General features: G+C 42.8%; 1 protein-coding gene across 5 annotated transcripts in view; it reads left to right on the top strand.

Moving 5' to 3' along the window:
- si:ch211-214e3.5 (zinc finger protein 518A) overlaps nt 1-11,781 on the top strand; it is a 28,635-nt gene extending 16,854 nt beyond the window's left edge. For 4 of the 5 annotated variants that reach the window (XM_029119976.2, XM_010865753.4, XM_010865755.4 and 1 more), the window contains one exon: nt 7,253-11,781. In XM_029119976.2, coding sequence (XP_028975809.1) covers nt 7,271-11,536 — 4,266 coding nt within the window. In that variant the 5' untranslated portion in view covers nt 7,253-7,270 and the 3' untranslated portion in view covers nt 11,537-11,781. Of the gene's footprint in view, nt 1-3,554; nt 3,689-7,252 lie in introns of those variants that run through there. The other variant, XM_020044738.3, reaches the window with a different exon arrangement.
- The last annotated feature ends 7,159 nt before the right edge of the window (nt 11,782-18,940 follow it).

The raw sequence follows: 18,940 nt of genomic DNA on the forward strand, positions 1-18,940 counted from the left end.
GTTTGTTATTAAGTTCACATCTTCAAGAAGGCATTTCTGCAAAAAAGACAAAATGTCCCAGAACATGTTTTTCTTCTGAAAATATGTGACCTGCGACATAAGCCCAGTTTCCCGAATTCTCTGTTTCATATCTTCGTCTACTTCTCTGCTATTTGATTAAGAAAAAATCACGAAAATATCACTTACTAAACTTGAGATGCTGCAACCGGAGTCTCCATAGCAACAGGAATTGTTCCTACTTTTCAAAAACCAATCCAACAAAGTATTTTCTGAATCCGACCCATTAACATGGAGAAACAGTAATGTAGATATACATCTCCGCTATTTAAATCAGAAAGAATTTTTAAAATATCTCTTACCAAACTTGAGATATTGCACCCAAAGTAACCATAGCAACCAGATTCTTAGCAATATTTCCCAAACACTTTTACCCACTTTCCCAGCAAGATATAGAAAAAGTACAATTATTTTATGTATTCCTCTTCATGTCAGCTATTTAATGCAGAAAGAAAGAACTAAAATATCTCTAACCAAACTCGAGCTACTTCAACTGGAGTAACCATAGCAACAGGTTTTTTGGCAACTTTTCTAAAATGGCTCCAATGTAAAGTACTTTCTGAATCAGACACACCAACATGGAGAAACTTAAATGTAGATATACTTCTCATCTATTTATATCAGAAAAATATGCAAAAATGTCTCTTACCAAACTTTAGATACAGTAACACGTTTTTGTGCAATATTTCCCAAACAGCTGCCGGTTAATCCACTTTCCCAGCAAGATAGACAAATAGTTAGAGCATTTCATATATTCCACTACTTTTCAGCTATTAAAATCTGAAATAAATACGCATATATCTCTTACCAAACTTGAGATTCTGCAACCGGAGTAACCATAGCAACAGGATTTCCCCCCTACTTTTCAAAAACAGCTCTAGTGGAAAGTACTTACTGAATGAGACCCACCAACATGGAGGAACTTACATTTTTATATATTTCTCAGCTACAAAAATAATTTTGTAAATGTCTCTTATCGAGCTACTTCAAGCAGGGTAACCATGACATGTTTTTCCCCTACTTTTCAAATACAGCATAAAAATATCTGAAAACATTTGAAAAATATCTCCAACCAAATTCAAGATATTGCAACCGCAGTATCCATAGCAACACACATTTTTAAACAATATTTAACCCACGTTCCCAGCAAGACAGACAAACAGATTGAGTACCTTACATATACCTCTACTTCTCAGCTATTTATATCTGAGAGAAATACAAAAATACCTCAAACCAAACTCAATATACTGCAGTTTCCATACCAACAGTATTTTCTGCAAATTTTCTAAAACAGCTCCCAACGGAATATACTTTCCAAAACAGATTCAGAGTCATGGATGTACTAATGTACCTGCACTTCTCACGGATTCAAATTAAGAAAATATCTAAGGGTAAGTAGTTTGCCAAACATAAGATGCAGCTGGAGTAACCATGCCAACAGAATTTATTCGCTACATTTACACAAACATGGATATCAGCCTTCAAATATGTATGTTTTTTTTTTTATCGTATGATTGATCACACTATGCTGTACCAATGTACCAGCCAAAATTACTTTGAAAGCATGGAAGCAAGCTCCAGTAACTTTTTACTTGTACAGTCCCTGACAAAAGTCTTGTCGCTTATCTATTTTCTAGAAACACCTGCTATTAACCTGACTTTTAATTAATCAATTGGTGTTAGAAATAGCTCATATGAAAAGCTAAAACCCTCCCAAATGATGTTTAATGCACTGAAATAAATTAGTTTCACTGAAAAAATATTTATCATTTAATCAAGACAGAAAGGTCAAATTTTGGCAAGACAAAAGTTTTGTCGCCTATACAGAAATTGAACAAATTTACTGCAAATACAAAAATATGTCAGCAAATTAAGTAGTGGTGCTGTGAGATCCACATTTAATATTTTGTATGACTTCCATGAGCTTGAAGGACTGCATCCATGCGGTTTGGCAAGGATTCATACAATGTATTGATGAAGTCATCAGGAATAGCAAAGAAAGCAGTCTTGCATGCCTCCCAGAGTTCATCAATATTATTTGGTTTCGTCTTCCATGCTTCCTCTTTCATCCTACCCCACATATGCTCAATGATGTTCATGTCTGGTGACTGGGCTGGCCAATCCTGGAGCATCTTGATCTTCTTTTTCTTGATCTTCTTCGCCTTGAGGAACTTTTGATGTGGAGATGGAAGGATGCGATGGAGCACCATCCTGCTGCAGAATTTGGCCTCTTTTATGGTTGGGAATATAAGAAGTAGCTAAGATTTCTTGGTATTTTAGACTATTGATGTTGCCTTCCACCCTGCAGATCTCTCGCACACCCCCATACTGGATGTAAGCCCAGACCATGATTTTTCCGCCACCGAACTTCACTGTTTTCTGGGTGAATCTCAGATCCATGCGGGCTCCAGTAGGTCTCCTGCAATATTTGCGGCGACTGTCTCAGGGTGAATCTTAGGCATGTTTGCAGAGGTCTAGTTGCAGTTGATGTGAAGGTCTAGTGTACTGGGGTTGTTTTTATACACACCTGAGACCTAATTGATCCATTATTAGTCACAGGTGAAGTTCATATGACAAGGCGACAACACTTATGTCTTTGCAAAAATTTACTCAATGGGCTTTACCAAGCTGTGAATATTAGAATACTTTTTGACAGTTTCGTTTTGCACTGAAACATTATTACGAAAGCTGTTGGGATTAAAATGATCCATTTCTTGTAAAGACATCTTGATTAGAAATATATTTCAGCGGCACTTCAGGTCAATTTGTACACAAGCGACAAGACTTGTCAGGGACTGTATAGTTCAAATCTGGTTCATTTAGAACTATTTGTGGATAAAAAATGTCACCTATTTGTGTTGATCAGGGGAAGAAACAGCTAATAAAAACAATCTTGATTTGGTAATAAAATGTGGGAAGTCCAAAGTCATGAACACTCGAGAGCCACTTTAGCACTTCAGATCTAGCATTTTGTTTTTGGTCTCATCAGAAATGAGAATCCCATTTTGAACTTCTCAAGTTAGGAATCTTTGATGACGTCACCCATTAATGGACTATATGCACAGTACACATGAAATCTAATTACTAAGGTATAATAAGTGTACATGGCAAACATTCAGGGGTAGGGGCAGACTTGTGGCCTGCAGGTATTAGTTGTTTGGGAGAACAAGAACTGAATGTGCCAGCCCTAGTAATTAGGAGATTCTGGTTTGCTCTATTGAGATATCTTTGTAACAAAGATTAGAAATGTTATGTCGTGTGTACAAAAATGTGACTCTTGTTTATAGAGATGTCAGTGACTGCCATTGTATTTATTTAAATGTGATTGTGCAGACCCATGGGGTTCTTTCCTACTTAATTATGTATTTTGACTTTCAGTTATGTGTTTCAATTTATACATTGTAATACTATACAACATGCTCTCAGAGTCCGTCAGACTGCATGCCATTGCCTTATCCTTAAGAATGGCTTCAGTCTTGCCACTCTACTATAAAGGGCTGATTGATGGAGTACTGCAGAGATGCTCTTCCTTCTGGCAGGTTCTCCCATCTCTGCAGAGGTACTCTGAAGCCCTGTTAGAGTGGCCACTGGGTCCTTCGTCACCTCCCTGACCAAGGTCATTCATACCTAGGTAATTTAATTTGGCCAGATGGTTAGATCTAGGAAGAGTCGTGGTGGTTACAAACTTCCATTTCACAATGATTGATCCCATTGTGCTCCGGGGAATTTTAATAATCTTCCCCATATCTAGGCCTTGACACATTTCCATCTTTAAAGAAACTGCCAAAGGTTTAAGATTTTTTTTTTTAGATTACCCATAACTGAAAAGTAATGTGTAATTCAGAATTATAAAAAAATGCATTCTAAAATGTTTTCTAAAATGTGTGTGCGTGCGTGTGCGTGCACACCACACCCTTGAAGTGATAGCAGAGTTTCCTCTAGGACAGGGGTGCTCAACTCTTACCCTACAAGGTCTGTGGCCTGCTGGTTTTCTGTTCTACATCATTATTAATTGCATTCACCTGTCCTAGGTCTAAATTAGTCCCTGGTTAGAGGGTTGCAATGAAAAGGAGTGTAACTTGCTTTGAGATTCGGAGTTGAGTTTGAGGGCTATAGGATTTGATCTATACTCCATACATTTTAAGAAAGACATGCAAAGTATATTTGTGCTCATAAGTTTGCATTCCCTGGCAGAAATTGGGAAATTTTGGCATTGAACTAGAAAATATCATGAAAAAAAAACGGTGTATTTAAGGATAGTAATCATATGAAGCATTTATTATCACATAGTTGTTTGGTTTCTTTTTAAATCATAACGATAACAGAAATCACCCAAATGGTCAAAAGTTTACATACCCTTGAGTGTTTGGCCTTGTTACAGACACACAAGGTGACACACACTGGTGAAAATGGCAATTAAAGGTGAATTTCCCACACCTGTGGCTTTTTAAATTGCAATTAGTCTGTCTATAAATAGTCAGTGAGTTTGTTAGTGCTCATGTGGATGCACTGAGTAGGCTGGATACTGAGCCATGGGGAACTGTCAAAAGACCTGCATAACAAGGTATTGGAACTTTATAAAGATGGAAAAGGATATAAAAAGATATCCAAAGCCTTGCAAATGCCAGTCAGTACTGTTCAATCACTTATTAAGAAGTGGAAAATTCAGGGGATCTCTTGATACCAAGCCAACGTCAGGTAGAGCAAGAAGGATTTCAGCCAAAACTGCCAAAAGAATTGTTCGGGATACAAAGAAAAAACCACAGGTAACCGGAGGAGAAATACAGGCTGCTCTGGAGAAAGGTGTGGTTGATTCAAGGAGCACAATATGACGATACTTGAACAAAAATTAGCTGCATGGTCAAGTTGCCAGAAAGAAGCCTTTACTGCCCCAATGGCACCAAAAAGCCAGGTTAAAATATGCCCGACAACACCTTGACACGCCTCACAGCTTCCGGCACACTGTAATTTGGAGTGACGAGACCAAAATTGAGCTTTACGTTCACAACCATAAGCGCTGTTTGGTGAGGGGTCAACAAGGCCTGTAGTGAACAGAATACCATCCCCACTTTGAAGCATGGTGGTGGCTCACTGATGTTTTAGGGGTGTGTGTGCTCTAAAGGCACAGAGAATCTTGTGAAAATCTATGGCAAGATGAATGCAGCATGTTATCAGAAAATACTGGCAGGCAATTATCACTCTTCTGCACGAAAGCTGCGCGTGGGACGCTCTAGGACTTTCCAGCACGACAATGACCCTAAGCACAAGGCCAAGTTGAACCTCCAGTGGTTACAGCTGAAAAAGGTGAAGGTCCTGGAGTGGCCATCACAGTCTCCTGACCTTAATATCATGGAACCACTCTGGTGAGATCTCAAACGTGCGATTCATGCAAGACGACCAAAGACTTTACATGACCTTGGAAGAATTCCAATTCCAAGAATTCCTTACTTCTAGACTAGATTACTGCAATGGTCTTCTCTCTGGTTATCCAGACAAATTAATAAATAAACTTCAATTAGTGCTGCACACGGCTGCTAGAATCCTAACTAGAACAAAAAAAAAATTGAACACATTACTCCTGTCCTAGCGTCCTTACACTGGCTGCCTTTTAGGGTTAGGGCTGATTTTAAGGTTTTACTCTTAACCTATAAATCAATACATGGACCTGCTCCTACTTACCTTGCTGAAATGATCCAGCCATACATACCTACACGTAACCTACGATCGCAAGATGCAGGCCTTTTAATTGTACTTAGAATTTCTAAACAAACAGCTGGCGGCAGGGCCTTTTCTCATAGAGCTCCACTACTGTGGAATGATCTGCCAATTTAGGTTAGGAATGCAAACTCAGTGCAAACTTTCAAGTGTCTACTAAAAATCTCTAAAGCACGGTTTATAATTAGGTGTAGCCTGGCCCGGGGGCGTGAAGGTGACCAGTAGGCTTGATACTGTCCACCCTTGCTGTCTTGCCAGGTGTGCTCTCGTTGCCACTGGGATGCCCTCCCTCCAAGGCCTTTCTGGGGAAGAGTCACTGGCTTGTTGTTGTCTCTCTGTTGTGCACTTGTGCAATTGGGCTGTACGCTGCTGGCAATACTCAGCCCTCTTTCAGGGGGGTTGCGGTTGGTGGGTGTCCCTTTGGTTGATGCCTGGCAATGTGGGTGGATTGATTTCCTGCCTGTTGGGCCCCGTCTGGGGCCTCTCCCGGGTAGGGCCACAATGTCGCCGGACCCCCCTGTCTCAGTTCCAAGGTGTTACGCTGCTATGTTATTGTGCTGGGGGATATGAGGAATGCACTTTCTAACTTTTCTCAGTCTCCTCCAGTTTTACATTTTAGGAGGAGATGAGGTCCTGGTCCACACCTGCGGAGTACCTGGTTTGGGGGGCCCGTTGCTGTCCCTGTCCTTGTCCACCTGGTCATACTTTTGACCTAGTCTAGAATCAAATAGACTCTGGATTTAGCCCAGAGAAATGTATTTATTATTCTAATTGGACTCTTAATATTTTACCCGGCACAGCCAGAAGAGGACTGGTCACCCCTCTGAGCCTGGGTCCTCTCTAGGTTTCGTCCTAAAATTCGGCCTTCTTAGGGAGTTTTTCCCTAGCCACTTAAATCTAACACTACTGTTGTTTGCTCCTTGGGATTTAAGGCCGGGTGTCTCTGTAAAGCACTTTGTGACAACTGCTGTTGTAAAAAGGGCTTTATAAATCAATTTTATTGATTGAATTCAGGGCCTCATGCTAAAGTGGTCAATACACAGTATTAAGAACTAAGGGTATGCTGACTTTTGAACATGTTTTGTGATTTTTCCATTCTGTTATGAACTACAGTTGAATGTGAATCCCATAAGAAATCAAATACGTGTTTTGCCTGCACGTCCAAGTTTTCTTTACAAATGGTACATATATTACCAATTCTCCAAGGGTATGCAAACCTTTGAGCACAACTGTAATTGGAGTTGGAATGTTATTGTGTTTTTTAGTTATTTAATTTACCACTTAATTGATTACATAATAAATAAGCTAAATATTCACACAAAACTGGATTACTAGCCAAGGTAATTATTAACGCAGGTAGAGAAAGTGTATTACCACTGGATACATCACACAATTTCAAGGTTAGGCATAAAGGACCATTCAGTTAAAGGCATATTTCTTGGTTGTGACAGTTCTCTCCTCTTTCTTTTTTTTTTCAAAGGAGCCTGTGTATTAAAGCATGGAGCAGGATCTGCCAACACCAGATGATCCTGCTGAAAGCCATGATGACATCATGGAGACTGAGGATGAAAAGGAATTGGCCAAGAACTACACTGTTCAGATGGCAGATGCGTTGCCTTGTAGTGATCAATATGACCCTGATGAAACATCTGTTGAAGAGTCAGTTAGTCACAAGACAGCCCGAAAATTACCTAAAAAGTCCCCATGTAAAATACAGCAGGGTGCAGTCTTCTCTGGGAAAATACTTAGCTTTGGATGTTCCGAGTGTAAAGGTGATGCTACCTATAGCCCCAATGACCTCCTCAAACATTTTCAGGGGGCCCACAAGGGGACACTGCCGACATATCCATGTGACTTGTGTGGCTTTGTCACAAATGAGTTCCCTGCTCTTCAGCGGCATCGAATTGGCCACCGGAACACTTTAGTCACATGTGAGATCTGTAATGATGATGTACAGTACTCTCTGCTCCTGCTGACTAGGCACTATATCATATCTCACAGCCAGAATGGCCACTTTCATTGTGAAAAATGTGAATTTTCAACAGTTGATGCAGGGACATTTGTGCAGCACATCCATCATCATAACGAGAATCGGCTGAAATGTGTGAAATGTCAACATTTGAGCTCCAGCCGAGGGGAGCACCAGAGGCACCTAAAACTTCACTCTGGAACCTTCCCCTTCACATGTCAGGTCTGTGGATATGGGGCAGCACGTAGAGAATACCTCACAAAGCACATGGTTACTGTCCATGGCGAGGACAATACCCTGACAAACTCCTCTTCAGGATTAAAACTCCTGCTGAAGAAAAGCCCAGCTGCAGGGAGTCAATCAAAGGAATCCCAGTGGATGTCAAAACTGAATTCTCTTCCTGGAGTAAGTTTACTTGACCAAAATGGAAGGTTGTTAAAACCAGAGAAAACATTAGAGGAAACCCAACAGTTCCTTGAAAGGGCTGTAGGAGTCCAAAAGGACAGTAAGAAGTGGCTTAAAGGTGCTCTTAACAATGATCAACAACTTGACTCCCAGGTGGTATCATCTTTACCACCACCTAAGTCCCAGGAAAGTGATGACCGTAATGGGGCTGATGCCTTGAACCCCAATGGACTAACTGTTCTCATGGTAAAAAATAAAATCTCTATCCCACCAAACTGTACCACAAAAGTAATGGGGTTCAAAATGGTAGATGGCAAAAAGCATTTAGTCCTCAAAGTTATACCAACTTCTAAGCCAGAGCCCTCAACAGAAAACGAATTATGTACAGAGCAAGATATGGGCTGTCCAATGATAGACAATACTTCTGATGACCGTAAATGTTCAGACTCTACTGAGAACGGGGCAAAATCCAGTATTAGCTCCTCTTACTTGACGATTCTAAGCCCCTCAGGGCATGATCAAGATGCTGCAGTTTCAGTGCAAGTGAAGTCAGAGGATGAGGATATTAGCATTGAGGAAACATTGCCCATACTTGAGAAACTAGCACAGAAAGCAAAGAACACTGAACAGAAGAGTGATGAACAACATAAGTTTAGGGATCAACAGATTCTTTCCTTGGCAGTTTCTGGAATGATCACCCAATCTGAATACTCTACATTTGGAAACAGTCAAGTGAGTAACCACACAACTTTAATTGCTGATCTGTCCGATGATTCTAAGTTAGGAGACAAAGTGTGTACTTATTTAAACCCTAATGTGAATGATGCCAAAATTCTCACACATAAGAAAGTAGCCTCTGAAACATCTTATGAGACCAAGCTTTCCAAACCAGTCTCAGATGAAATAATCAACATGCATGGAGTTGACCTGAGTACAACTTCAGCTGATAAGATTAGCCCCCCAATCACTGAGAATTCATTTCTGCCCAATGGAGAGGCCTTACCTATCAATGATCAACCAAATGTGACTTCCTCAGAACCAGTGACTGATGACACGGCACCGTTGGCTGATACAGTTGAAAGGACCCATTCATTTATCAGTGATATACATCCTTCTCATTCTACAGAAGATAACATTAATTCCTGTGTGGCTGTTAAGACCACAGCTTCTTCCCTAGGTACAATGCCCCAAATGGAGTCATGTCTGACAAAATCTGACAACGACATAGAGATTGATACTAATATTAATCAACAAAATTCTTCCAACCAAGAAGTGTTCAATTTTCATAATTACTCAAAGGAAACATCAAGCATTTCCTCTAGCTCAACACAACCATGTGAACATACATCAGAAGATGAAACTTTTTGGATGAAGGAATCACCTGAATGGAGCTTGACTTTAGCTGAATCGCCAGAACCACCAAATGAAGAGTTAGGAAATCAGGCTGAGACTGCAGAAGGGATGGAGACTGCAATGGAAAGAGTGTCAGATAGTGACATTGAGGTTGATGAATGCATAGCTACTATAGAGGATCTGGGCACTCCAGTCCCAACTGATGAGAATCATGGGGACACTGGGTCTACCCACCTAGTCCAACCTAAAGTAAAATTGGAGGAAGAGAATGTTCTTTTATCAGAAAGGGCAACTGGGAGTATAAGTAGTTCGTCTGACTTTGGTCGCATCCTAGAGGAGCATTCAGATGCTATCATTAGCCACCAGCTTGAGAAAGATCGAATAGGCTGCTCAACTGCCATTCAAGACTCTGTCAAACCACCTAAGACTATGCTAAGGATCCTTAAAATGGCGGAAGGAAAGCAACAAATGTTCTTACAGACTGCAGAGAACCGGTATGCTCTACCTGTGCATCTCCAAGGCAATCCAGGGTTCAAACTGATCACCAAGTCCACTGCTCCTCAGATCAATGTGTCATATGTTCAGCCAGGAATTGAATTAAAGAATAACACCACAGGGCTGGCCCTCACCCTAAATGATGGTAGGTTTAGCATTCCAGGACAAACTGTAGGTGCTAGTGAAAAAGGTACAACACTGTTATCCTCTGTTCCGCATGGAGCTGGCACCAGCCACTACCTAGTCAACAGCACAGCTATTAAAGGTCCCCTGTTCTTGTCAGGGGCAGCTCATGGTTCTCCTGGAGAAAAGACCATAAAGTCACAGCAGACGTGTTACTTAGTCCAGAGGCCAGTCCCTGTAGCCCAGGTGCCCCTAAACACCGGTAGCAGATCAGCAAGCTCAGTCTCTCAATCCCTACTCATGTCCCGTCCAGTTCCGGCAACGTCTGCAAAGTCTGTCAACAAATCTGCTTCATTGCAAACTGGGCGACAAGCGTTCTTGGTTAGGTATATCTCACCAGTTAAGTCAGGAATGCTTCTGAATACTCCTGATGGGAAATCTGTGAACCAGAAAGGTGAACCTAATGAAAACAGAGGCAACAAAATAGTTTATAAGATAGTGAGAACTGCCAATGGTAGTACATTTCTTGCTAGTGGAGCACCCTCCGCTAACAATCCCTTTTATCTGGCCACAAATTCCACACAAAAGCCATGTTTTCTTATGTCATCGAATAATGTCTCTACTGGCGTGAAAAAACTAATACCCATAAAAAATGCCACCCACAAACCTGTCGTGGCCTCCAAACTTTCAAATGTTTTTTCTCTCCAATCCAATGGACATGATGGGGTCAGGCAGCAGGCAAGCATAGAGGGGCTGAATAAATCACCACTTGCTCCAAGGCTAAGTCAAAGGAAGAGGCGCAGGAAAGCATTGTTTGATGAACTGCCAGAGTGCTTGCCTAAAGCAAAGAGAATCTCAAACAAGGCGGTTACCGAGAAAGGAGGTCCTTCGCTTTGGGAGCCTGTACCCAAAGATGCAGAGAGGACAATGAGACTGTACCCATTCAGTTCACTACAGGAAATTAAATGCCCTCGCCGAAATCAGCCAGTGGTTGTTCTCAACCATCCCGATGCCGATATTCCTGAAGTAGTCAGTATCATGAAGTCTGTGAATAAGTACAAAGGAGCTATTTCCAAGGTGGCACTCTCCCCCAAGACGGTTGAAGCTCTCTCTGAAATTGACCCTGCCCGACTTCTGGGACAGAGATCCAAGGCAAAATGTCCCTCGTCACAAAGCATTAGTTCAAGACTTCGGCCTTTAGAAAGTAGAGTCCGAGAACGATTTCTGTTAAAACTCAAGTTTAGAAAGACTAGCAGAAAAAAGTATAAGGTGGTGAAGTCCTTATCTAGAGGTGCAGAGAATTCATCAATGTTTGCCTGCTGGTTTTGTGGTCGACTCTTTAACAACCAAGAGGTGTGGATAGGCCATGGCCAGCGTCATCTCATGGAGGCAACCAGAGACTGGAATAAGCTGTTTTAAGCTTTCTTCCCCCTGGATGGACCAAAAAACCGTCCTATCGAGTGGCATAAATTAAGCTATAAATGCTGTATATTTTTCAAATGACTTATCAGTATACCTTATTCTTATAATGGTTTCTGTTCCCATAAATGCCCCAATAGCTACAATTTGAATCACAGTTTTGGATGTGTGGTACATGCAGAAACTTTGTGTGTATATATATGTATGTATGTATGTATGTATATATATATATATATATATATATGTGTGTGTGTATATATGTATATATATGTATATATATATATATATATATGTATATATATATGTATATGTGTATATATATATGTGTGTGTGTGTGTGTGTGTGTGTGTGTGTGTATATGTATGTATATATGTATGTATATATGTATGATTATGTAAGTATGACTTGTGTATGTACAGATGGAATTGAACTGTGAAAACTGGGCACACTGTAATAGAGTATATTTGAGAGAGCACTGGTTTTTGGGGCAGGGGGGACAGACAAACATTGATCATGTACATTTGTTGGGGAGGGGGGGTTGTATTCCAAAATGTATCAAATTACTCAGGTGATTTCATATTCTCGAATTCAACTAATCTGATTTGTAACATGAGTAATTTTTTTGCTATGTTATCAGATTTTCCATAGGCGTTAAAGAGCATTGTAAGATTTTTTTTTTGATTTAGTTAATTCCGTTACTCTTCCATTGTAGGTCAGGAAACTTAAACTTGCTGTTAATCTTCTTCTTACCTTGTTTTTAGAGTGTTTGGAAATAATTGTAATGAAGCTCTTTTACAGGTAGTCAAATGGGTCCGTTTTGGAAAGTGATTAGATTGTTCATCCCGGTTTTTATCACTCTTACTTGATTTTATTCCTGACAGATGTTTTAACAAAGCCTTTATGTATTATCTACTAATTGTCAGTGCTTGACTTTATCATTTCCGGTCCCTTAACTGTTTTTCGTTTTGTTTCCACATTTCTGTAGGCAAGATAAACCAGTTTATTAGTGATAGGTTACAATAAATTCAGGATATTGGCATACAACAGATCTCAAATGGCTAAACCAACACTAATTTATTGTTGTTTTTATGCTTTCATCGCTCCACTGTGCATCCGCAGGTATGGCAGGAATTGGGGACAGAGTGGCTTGCATTGCAAAGTCAGCTTCGTTGTTCAGCCTGTTCATTAGGTCGTTGTTGTAGGTTTAAAGGAAATTAAATTTAACATCAGTGTTGACATCAAAAAAACACTGTGTGCCACTACTCGTTTTTGATATATTGATTGACAATTGTGGGATACATTATATTTTTGTTTGCGCTGGATTTGGTTGGTTTTTCTCCAGTGGGTCTAGGATGTGAAAGTGCATGTCCTTTCTGTTATTGTATTAGATGTTTAGTTGATATCGAATTTGAACCTTATATGAGCTTTGTGAAATTCTAGTGCTACATCCTATTAAATTATTACATTCTTGCGCATTTAGTACACTTTAGGGTCATAAAACTGTCTCAATGATCAAAGTACTGTGTTAGTAAAATTGTACTTGTACTGGGGAATTAATATAACTACAAAATATATGTATGGTTTAATGAAAGACTGGTAAAACAGCATGCATGAAATAAAGACTAAACCACAGTTCAGGAAGCAACCGCATCAGCAAATTAGCTCATACATTTTAATTTGTAATTATAAACATATGTTTTATGAATGTTTGTGATTTCCTTTGTCAAATATATCTTTTTGTAATAGTAGACTGAGTTACATTTTACACTTTGAACTATCTGTACAATTAGTTTCATTTGATAAATGACACTGTTACAAACATAATCTCTTATCCCACCACGTTCTCTCCAATACCTCTGCACTCGACAACCAAAAAATCCTCTTAGTTTTATGGGATTCTAAAATAAAATTTTATAATTTTCATATCTCTGTCAGTCAGGTTGCTGGGGTCTTTTTACCTGAGAATAGAATTTTATTTTTTTAAGCTAAGTGCCTCAAATGTCGTGCACCAGGTTGACACTATATTGTACTGTATTCACCTACTTGTGGTTCTCTCCTCTGAAATAAATGTAAATACTTTGGAAAATAAATGTCTTCTAATTTGATAGAATCTACGGTTTGTTAGGTCTTTGGACACAGGGAAACAGATGAATCTAATATCAGGAGATTCTACAGGACACTAACTGGTAATTATTCCAGAACAGAAAAATGTGAACTCACATTGTCCCTACTGCTGAGAAGCATCCTTATAGCATGATGGTTCCACTAAAATGCTTCACCGTTGGGATGGTACTAGCCAGGTGATGAGTGGTATTTTGTTTTCACCAGATGTAGCACTTAGCATTTGGTCTCATAAGACCAGTGAATATATTTCCTCATGCTCTCAGTAGTCTTTCAGGCAGCATATCATATGCCTTTTACTCAGGAGTGCCTTCCATCTAGCATACAGACCTGATTGGGGAGTGCTGTAGAGATTGTGTGTCTGCAGAGAAAGTCGGAAAAAGTTGTTAGAGTGGATATTTGGTTCTTGGTCACCTACCTTAACAAGTCATTAACACAACATTTTCGAAGGCGCTGTATGTTCACTATTTGGTCACATAGCCTTTTCATTCAATAATGCCTGATGTCTAAGACCCACTGACCCCACCAAATGCTGGGTATCTTCTCTGGCGATCCTCTGTCAGACCTGTAATGCAGCAATCTTAAATCTTGTTTGTATTATGTCGTGCCTTGTACAAATGCATGTTGGCTACTTCAACCGCACAGTGATTTCAATTTTGGGGTTATAGAAACCAGAACATGTTTGCTCTATGTCATATGGGACCGGTACTAGGTAGATTCCAAAATGTAGTGTGGTCTTTGGTCTTTACAGGTGCATCTCATAAAATCTGAATGTCATGGAAAAGTGATTTTTGTCACGTAATTCAAATCAATGACATCTTCATATATAGCTCCAGAAAATTAAGAGACCTCTGCACCTTTTTCTTTCCCTTCCAAAAAAGTTGAAAAGGAAAGTTTTCAGTGAGGAACAGAAGTGTTCAATTTGCTTAATTTGTTCCTCACTCAAAATCTTCATTTTTTTACTTTTTTGGAAAGGAAAGAAAAAGGTGCAGTGGTCTCTTTTAATTTTTTCTGAAGCTGTATTCTAGATTAATTACACAAAGTGAAAAATGTCAAGACTTTAGTTTCGATCTTGATGATTAAGGCTTGCAGCTCATGAAAATCAAAAATCCAATATCTCAAAATATTACAAAAAAAAATGTAATACAGAAATGTTGACCTGAGAAGAGCTCTAATAAGCTTATTAACTCAAAACTCCTGCAAAGGTTTCCTATGTACAAACCTGATTCCAAAAAGATTGGGACACTGTACAATTGTGAATAAAAACAATGCAATGATGTGGAAGTTTCATATTTCAATATTTTATTCAGAATACAACATAGATTTAAATTATGTTTATATTAGATCGAAAACCTATCAGTCATCACCATTGCAATATTATTACTAAATACAACTTATTCAATTTTAACAGTTTTTTACATTATCTAGATGCCTGCCTCTTTTTTAATTTTACATGGGCTTGCACCTCCACTACTGGGTGAATTTGTACAACAGAAGAACAGCAGTGGTAGGGCAACTAGGGCAGCTACCAGGGGAGACTGTGTTGTACAGTATAGGTTAAGTAAGTTTAGCCTAACAGTCTTCTCCATATGGGCCTCAAATTATTGGAACTGTCTCCCTACTGAACTCAGAGAGAGCATCAGCTACCTATCGTTTAAATTTAAACTCAAGAAATGGATTAAAAACACTCAAAACTGTACTCATCAATAGTAGGTACTGCCCATCTTTGTATTCTACTTATTATTAGCTAGCTAGTTTCTTAATTTGTCTGGTGTTTTTCATGTATTTTATTTGTGTACCATGATGTTGTGTTGACCTGCCAAGGGACTACAGATGAAAAATAGCTTTTTAGCTAACTCTGGCGCATTTACATTTTGAGTGTAAACAAAAAATGTTAATTAATGTGCATTGTCCGTTTTAAATATACCACTGTGTGGCATCCCCTCTTCTTTTTATAACAGACTGCAAACATCTGGGGACTGAGGAGACAAGTTGCTCAAGTTCATGAATAGGAATGTTGTCGCATCGCATCATCTTCCGCTTAATCCGGGGCCGGGTCGCGGGGGCAGCAGTCTAAGCAGGGATGCCCAGACTTCCCTCTCCCCAGACACTTCCTCCAGCTCTTCCGGGGGGACACCGAGGCGTTCCCAGGCCAGCTGGGAGACATAGTCCCTCCAGCGTGTCCTAGGTCTTCCCCGGGGTCTCTTCCCGGTGGGACGGGACCGGAACACCTTCCCAGGAAGGCGTTCCGGAGGCATCCGAAACAGATGCCCAAGCCACCTCAGCTGACCCCTCTCGATGTGGAGGAGCAGCGGCTCTACTCTAAGCTCCTCCCGGGTGACCGAGCTTCTCACCCTATCTCTAAGGGATCACCCGGCCACCCTGCGGAGAAAGCTCATTTCGGCCGCCTGTATCCGGGATCTTGTCCTTTCGGTCATGACCCAAAGCTCATGACCATAGGTGAGAGTAGGAACGTAGATTGACCGGTAAATCGAGAGCTTCGCCTTACGGCTCAGCTCTTTCTTCACCACGACAGACCGATACATCGACCGCATTACTGCAGAAGCTGCACCGATCCGTTTGTCAATCTCCCGTTCCATCCTTCCCTCACTCGTGAACAGGACCCCTAGATACTTAAACTCCTCCACTTGAGGCAGGCACTCTCCACCAACCTGAAGTGGGCAAGCCACCCTTTTCCGACTGATGACCATGGCCTCGGATTTGGAGGTACTGATTTTCATCCCCACCGCTTCACACGGCTGCAAACCGTCCAAGTGCATGCTGAAGGTCCTGGCTTGAAGGGGCCAACACGACAACATCATCCGCAAAGAGCAGAGACGAAATCGTGTGGTCCCCAAACCTGACACCCTCCGGCCCCTGGCTGCGCCTAGAAATTCTGTCCATAAAAATTACGAACAGAACCGGTGACAAAGGGCAGCCCTGCCGGAGTCCAACATGCACAGGGAACAAGTCTGACTTACTGCCGGCAATGCGGACCAAGCTCCTGCTTCGGTCGTACAGGGACCTGACAGCCCTTAGCAAAGGACCCAGGACCCCATATTCCCGAAGCACCCTCCACAGGATGCCACGAGGGACACAGTCGAATGCCTTCTCCAAATCCACAAAACACATGTGGACTGGTTGGGCAAACTCCCATGAACCCTCCATCACCCTGTAGAGGGTATAGAGCTGGTCCAGTGTTCCGCGGCCTGGACGAAAACCACACTGTTCCTCCTGAATCCGAGGTTCTACTATCGGCCGTATTCTCCTCTCCAGAACCCTGGCATAGACTTTCCCGGGGAGGCTGAGAAGTGTGATCCCCCTATAGTTGGAACACACCCTCCGGTCCCCCTTCTTATAAAGAGGGACCACCACCCCGGTCTGCCATCCCAGAGGCACTGTCCCCGACTGCCACGCGATGTTGCACAGGCGTGTCAGCCAAGACAGCCCCACAACATCCAGAGACTTGAGGTACTCAGGGCGGATCTCATCCACCCCCGGTGCCTTGCCACCGAGGAGTTTCTTGACCACCTCTGTGACTTCAGCCCGGGTGATGGACGAGTCCACCTCTGAGCCCTCATCCTCTGCTTCCTCAATGGAAGACGTGACGGCGGGATTGAGGAGATCCTCGAAGTATTCCTTCCACCGTCCGACGACATCCTCAGTTGAGGTCAACAGCTGCCCACCTCTACTGTAAACAGCGTTGGTAGGGCACTGTTTCCCTCTCCTGAGGCGCCGGATGGTTTGCCAGAATCTCTTCGAGGCCAGCCGATAGTCCTTCTCCATGGCCTCACCGAACTCATCCCAGGCCCGAGTTTTTGCCTCCACAACCACCCGGGCTGCAGCCCGCTTGGCCTGTCGGTACCCGTCAGCTGCGTCAGGAGTCCCACAAGCCAACCAGGCCTGATAGGACTCCTTCTTCAGCTTGACGGCATCCCATACTTCCGGTGTCCACCACCGGGTTCGGGGATTGCCGCCTCGACAGGCACCGGAGACCTTACGGCCACAGCTCCGAGCGGCCGCTTCGACAATGGCGGTGGAGAACATGGTCCACTCGGACTCAATATCTCCAACCTCCCTCGGGATCCAGTCGAAGCTCTGCCGGAGGTGGGAGTTAAAGATCTCTCTGACAGGAGACTCGGCCAGACGTTCCCAGCAGACCCTTACAGTACGCTTGGGCCTGCCGAGTCTGTCCAGCTTTCTCCCCCGCCATCGGATCCAACTCACCACCAGGTGGTGATCAGTTGACAGCTCCGCCCCTCTCTTCACCCGAGTGTCCAAGACATACGGCCGCAGGTCAGATGAGACGACAACAAAGTCGATCATCGACCTGCGGCCTAGGGTGTCCTGGTGCCACGTGCACTGATGGACACCCTTATGCTTGAACATGGTGTTCGTTATGGACAAACTGTGACTAGCACAGAAGTCCAATAACTGAACACCACTCGGGTTCAGATCAGGGGGGCCGTTCCTCCCAATCACGCCCCTCCAGGTGTCACTGTCGTTGCCCACGTGGGCGTTGAAGTCCCCCAGTAGAACAATAGAGTCCCCAGTCAGAGCACTTTCCAGCACCCCTCCCAGAGACTCCAAGAAGTTCGGGTACTCTGCACTGCCGTTCGGCCCGTAGGCACAAACAACAGTGAGAGACCTATCCCCGACCCGTAGGCGCAGGGAAACGACCCTCTCGTTCACCGGGGGAAAATTCCAACACATGGCGGCAGAGCTGGGGAGCTATAAGCAAACCCACACCAGCCCGCCGCCTCTCACCATGGGCAACTCCAGAGTGGTGAAGAGTCCATCCTCTCTCAAGGAGTGTGGTTCCAGAGCCCAAGCCGTGCGTAGAGGTGATCCCGACTACCTCTAATCGGAACCTCTCAACCTCACGCACTAGCTCAGGCTCCTTCCCCGCCAGCGAGGTGACATTCCACGTCCCTAGAGCTAGTTTCCGTGTCCAGAGATCGGGTTGTCTAGGCCCCTGCCTTCGACTGCCGCCCGATCCTCTTCGCACCGGCCCCTTATGGTCCCTCCTGTGGGTGGTGAGCCCACGGGAGGGCGGCCCCACGTCCCCCGTTCGGGCTGAGCCCGGCCGGGCCCCATGGGGGAAGGCCCGGCCACCAGGCGCTCGCATACGAGCCCCAACCCCGGGCCTGGCTCCAGGGTGGGGCCCCGGCTGCGCCATACCGGGCGACGTCACGGTACTCAATATTTTTTTCATCATTAAGGGGGATTTGAACCGCTCTTAGTCTGACCCGTCGCCTAAGACCTGTTTGCCTTGGGAGACCC

This window comes from Esox lucius, chromosome 5 (genome assembly GCF_011004845.1).
Source record: "Esox lucius isolate fEsoLuc1 chromosome 5, fEsoLuc1.pri, whole genome shotgun sequence".
NCBI classification, from domain to species: domain Eukaryota; kingdom Metazoa; phylum Chordata; class Actinopteri; order Esociformes; family Esocidae; genus Esox; species Esox lucius.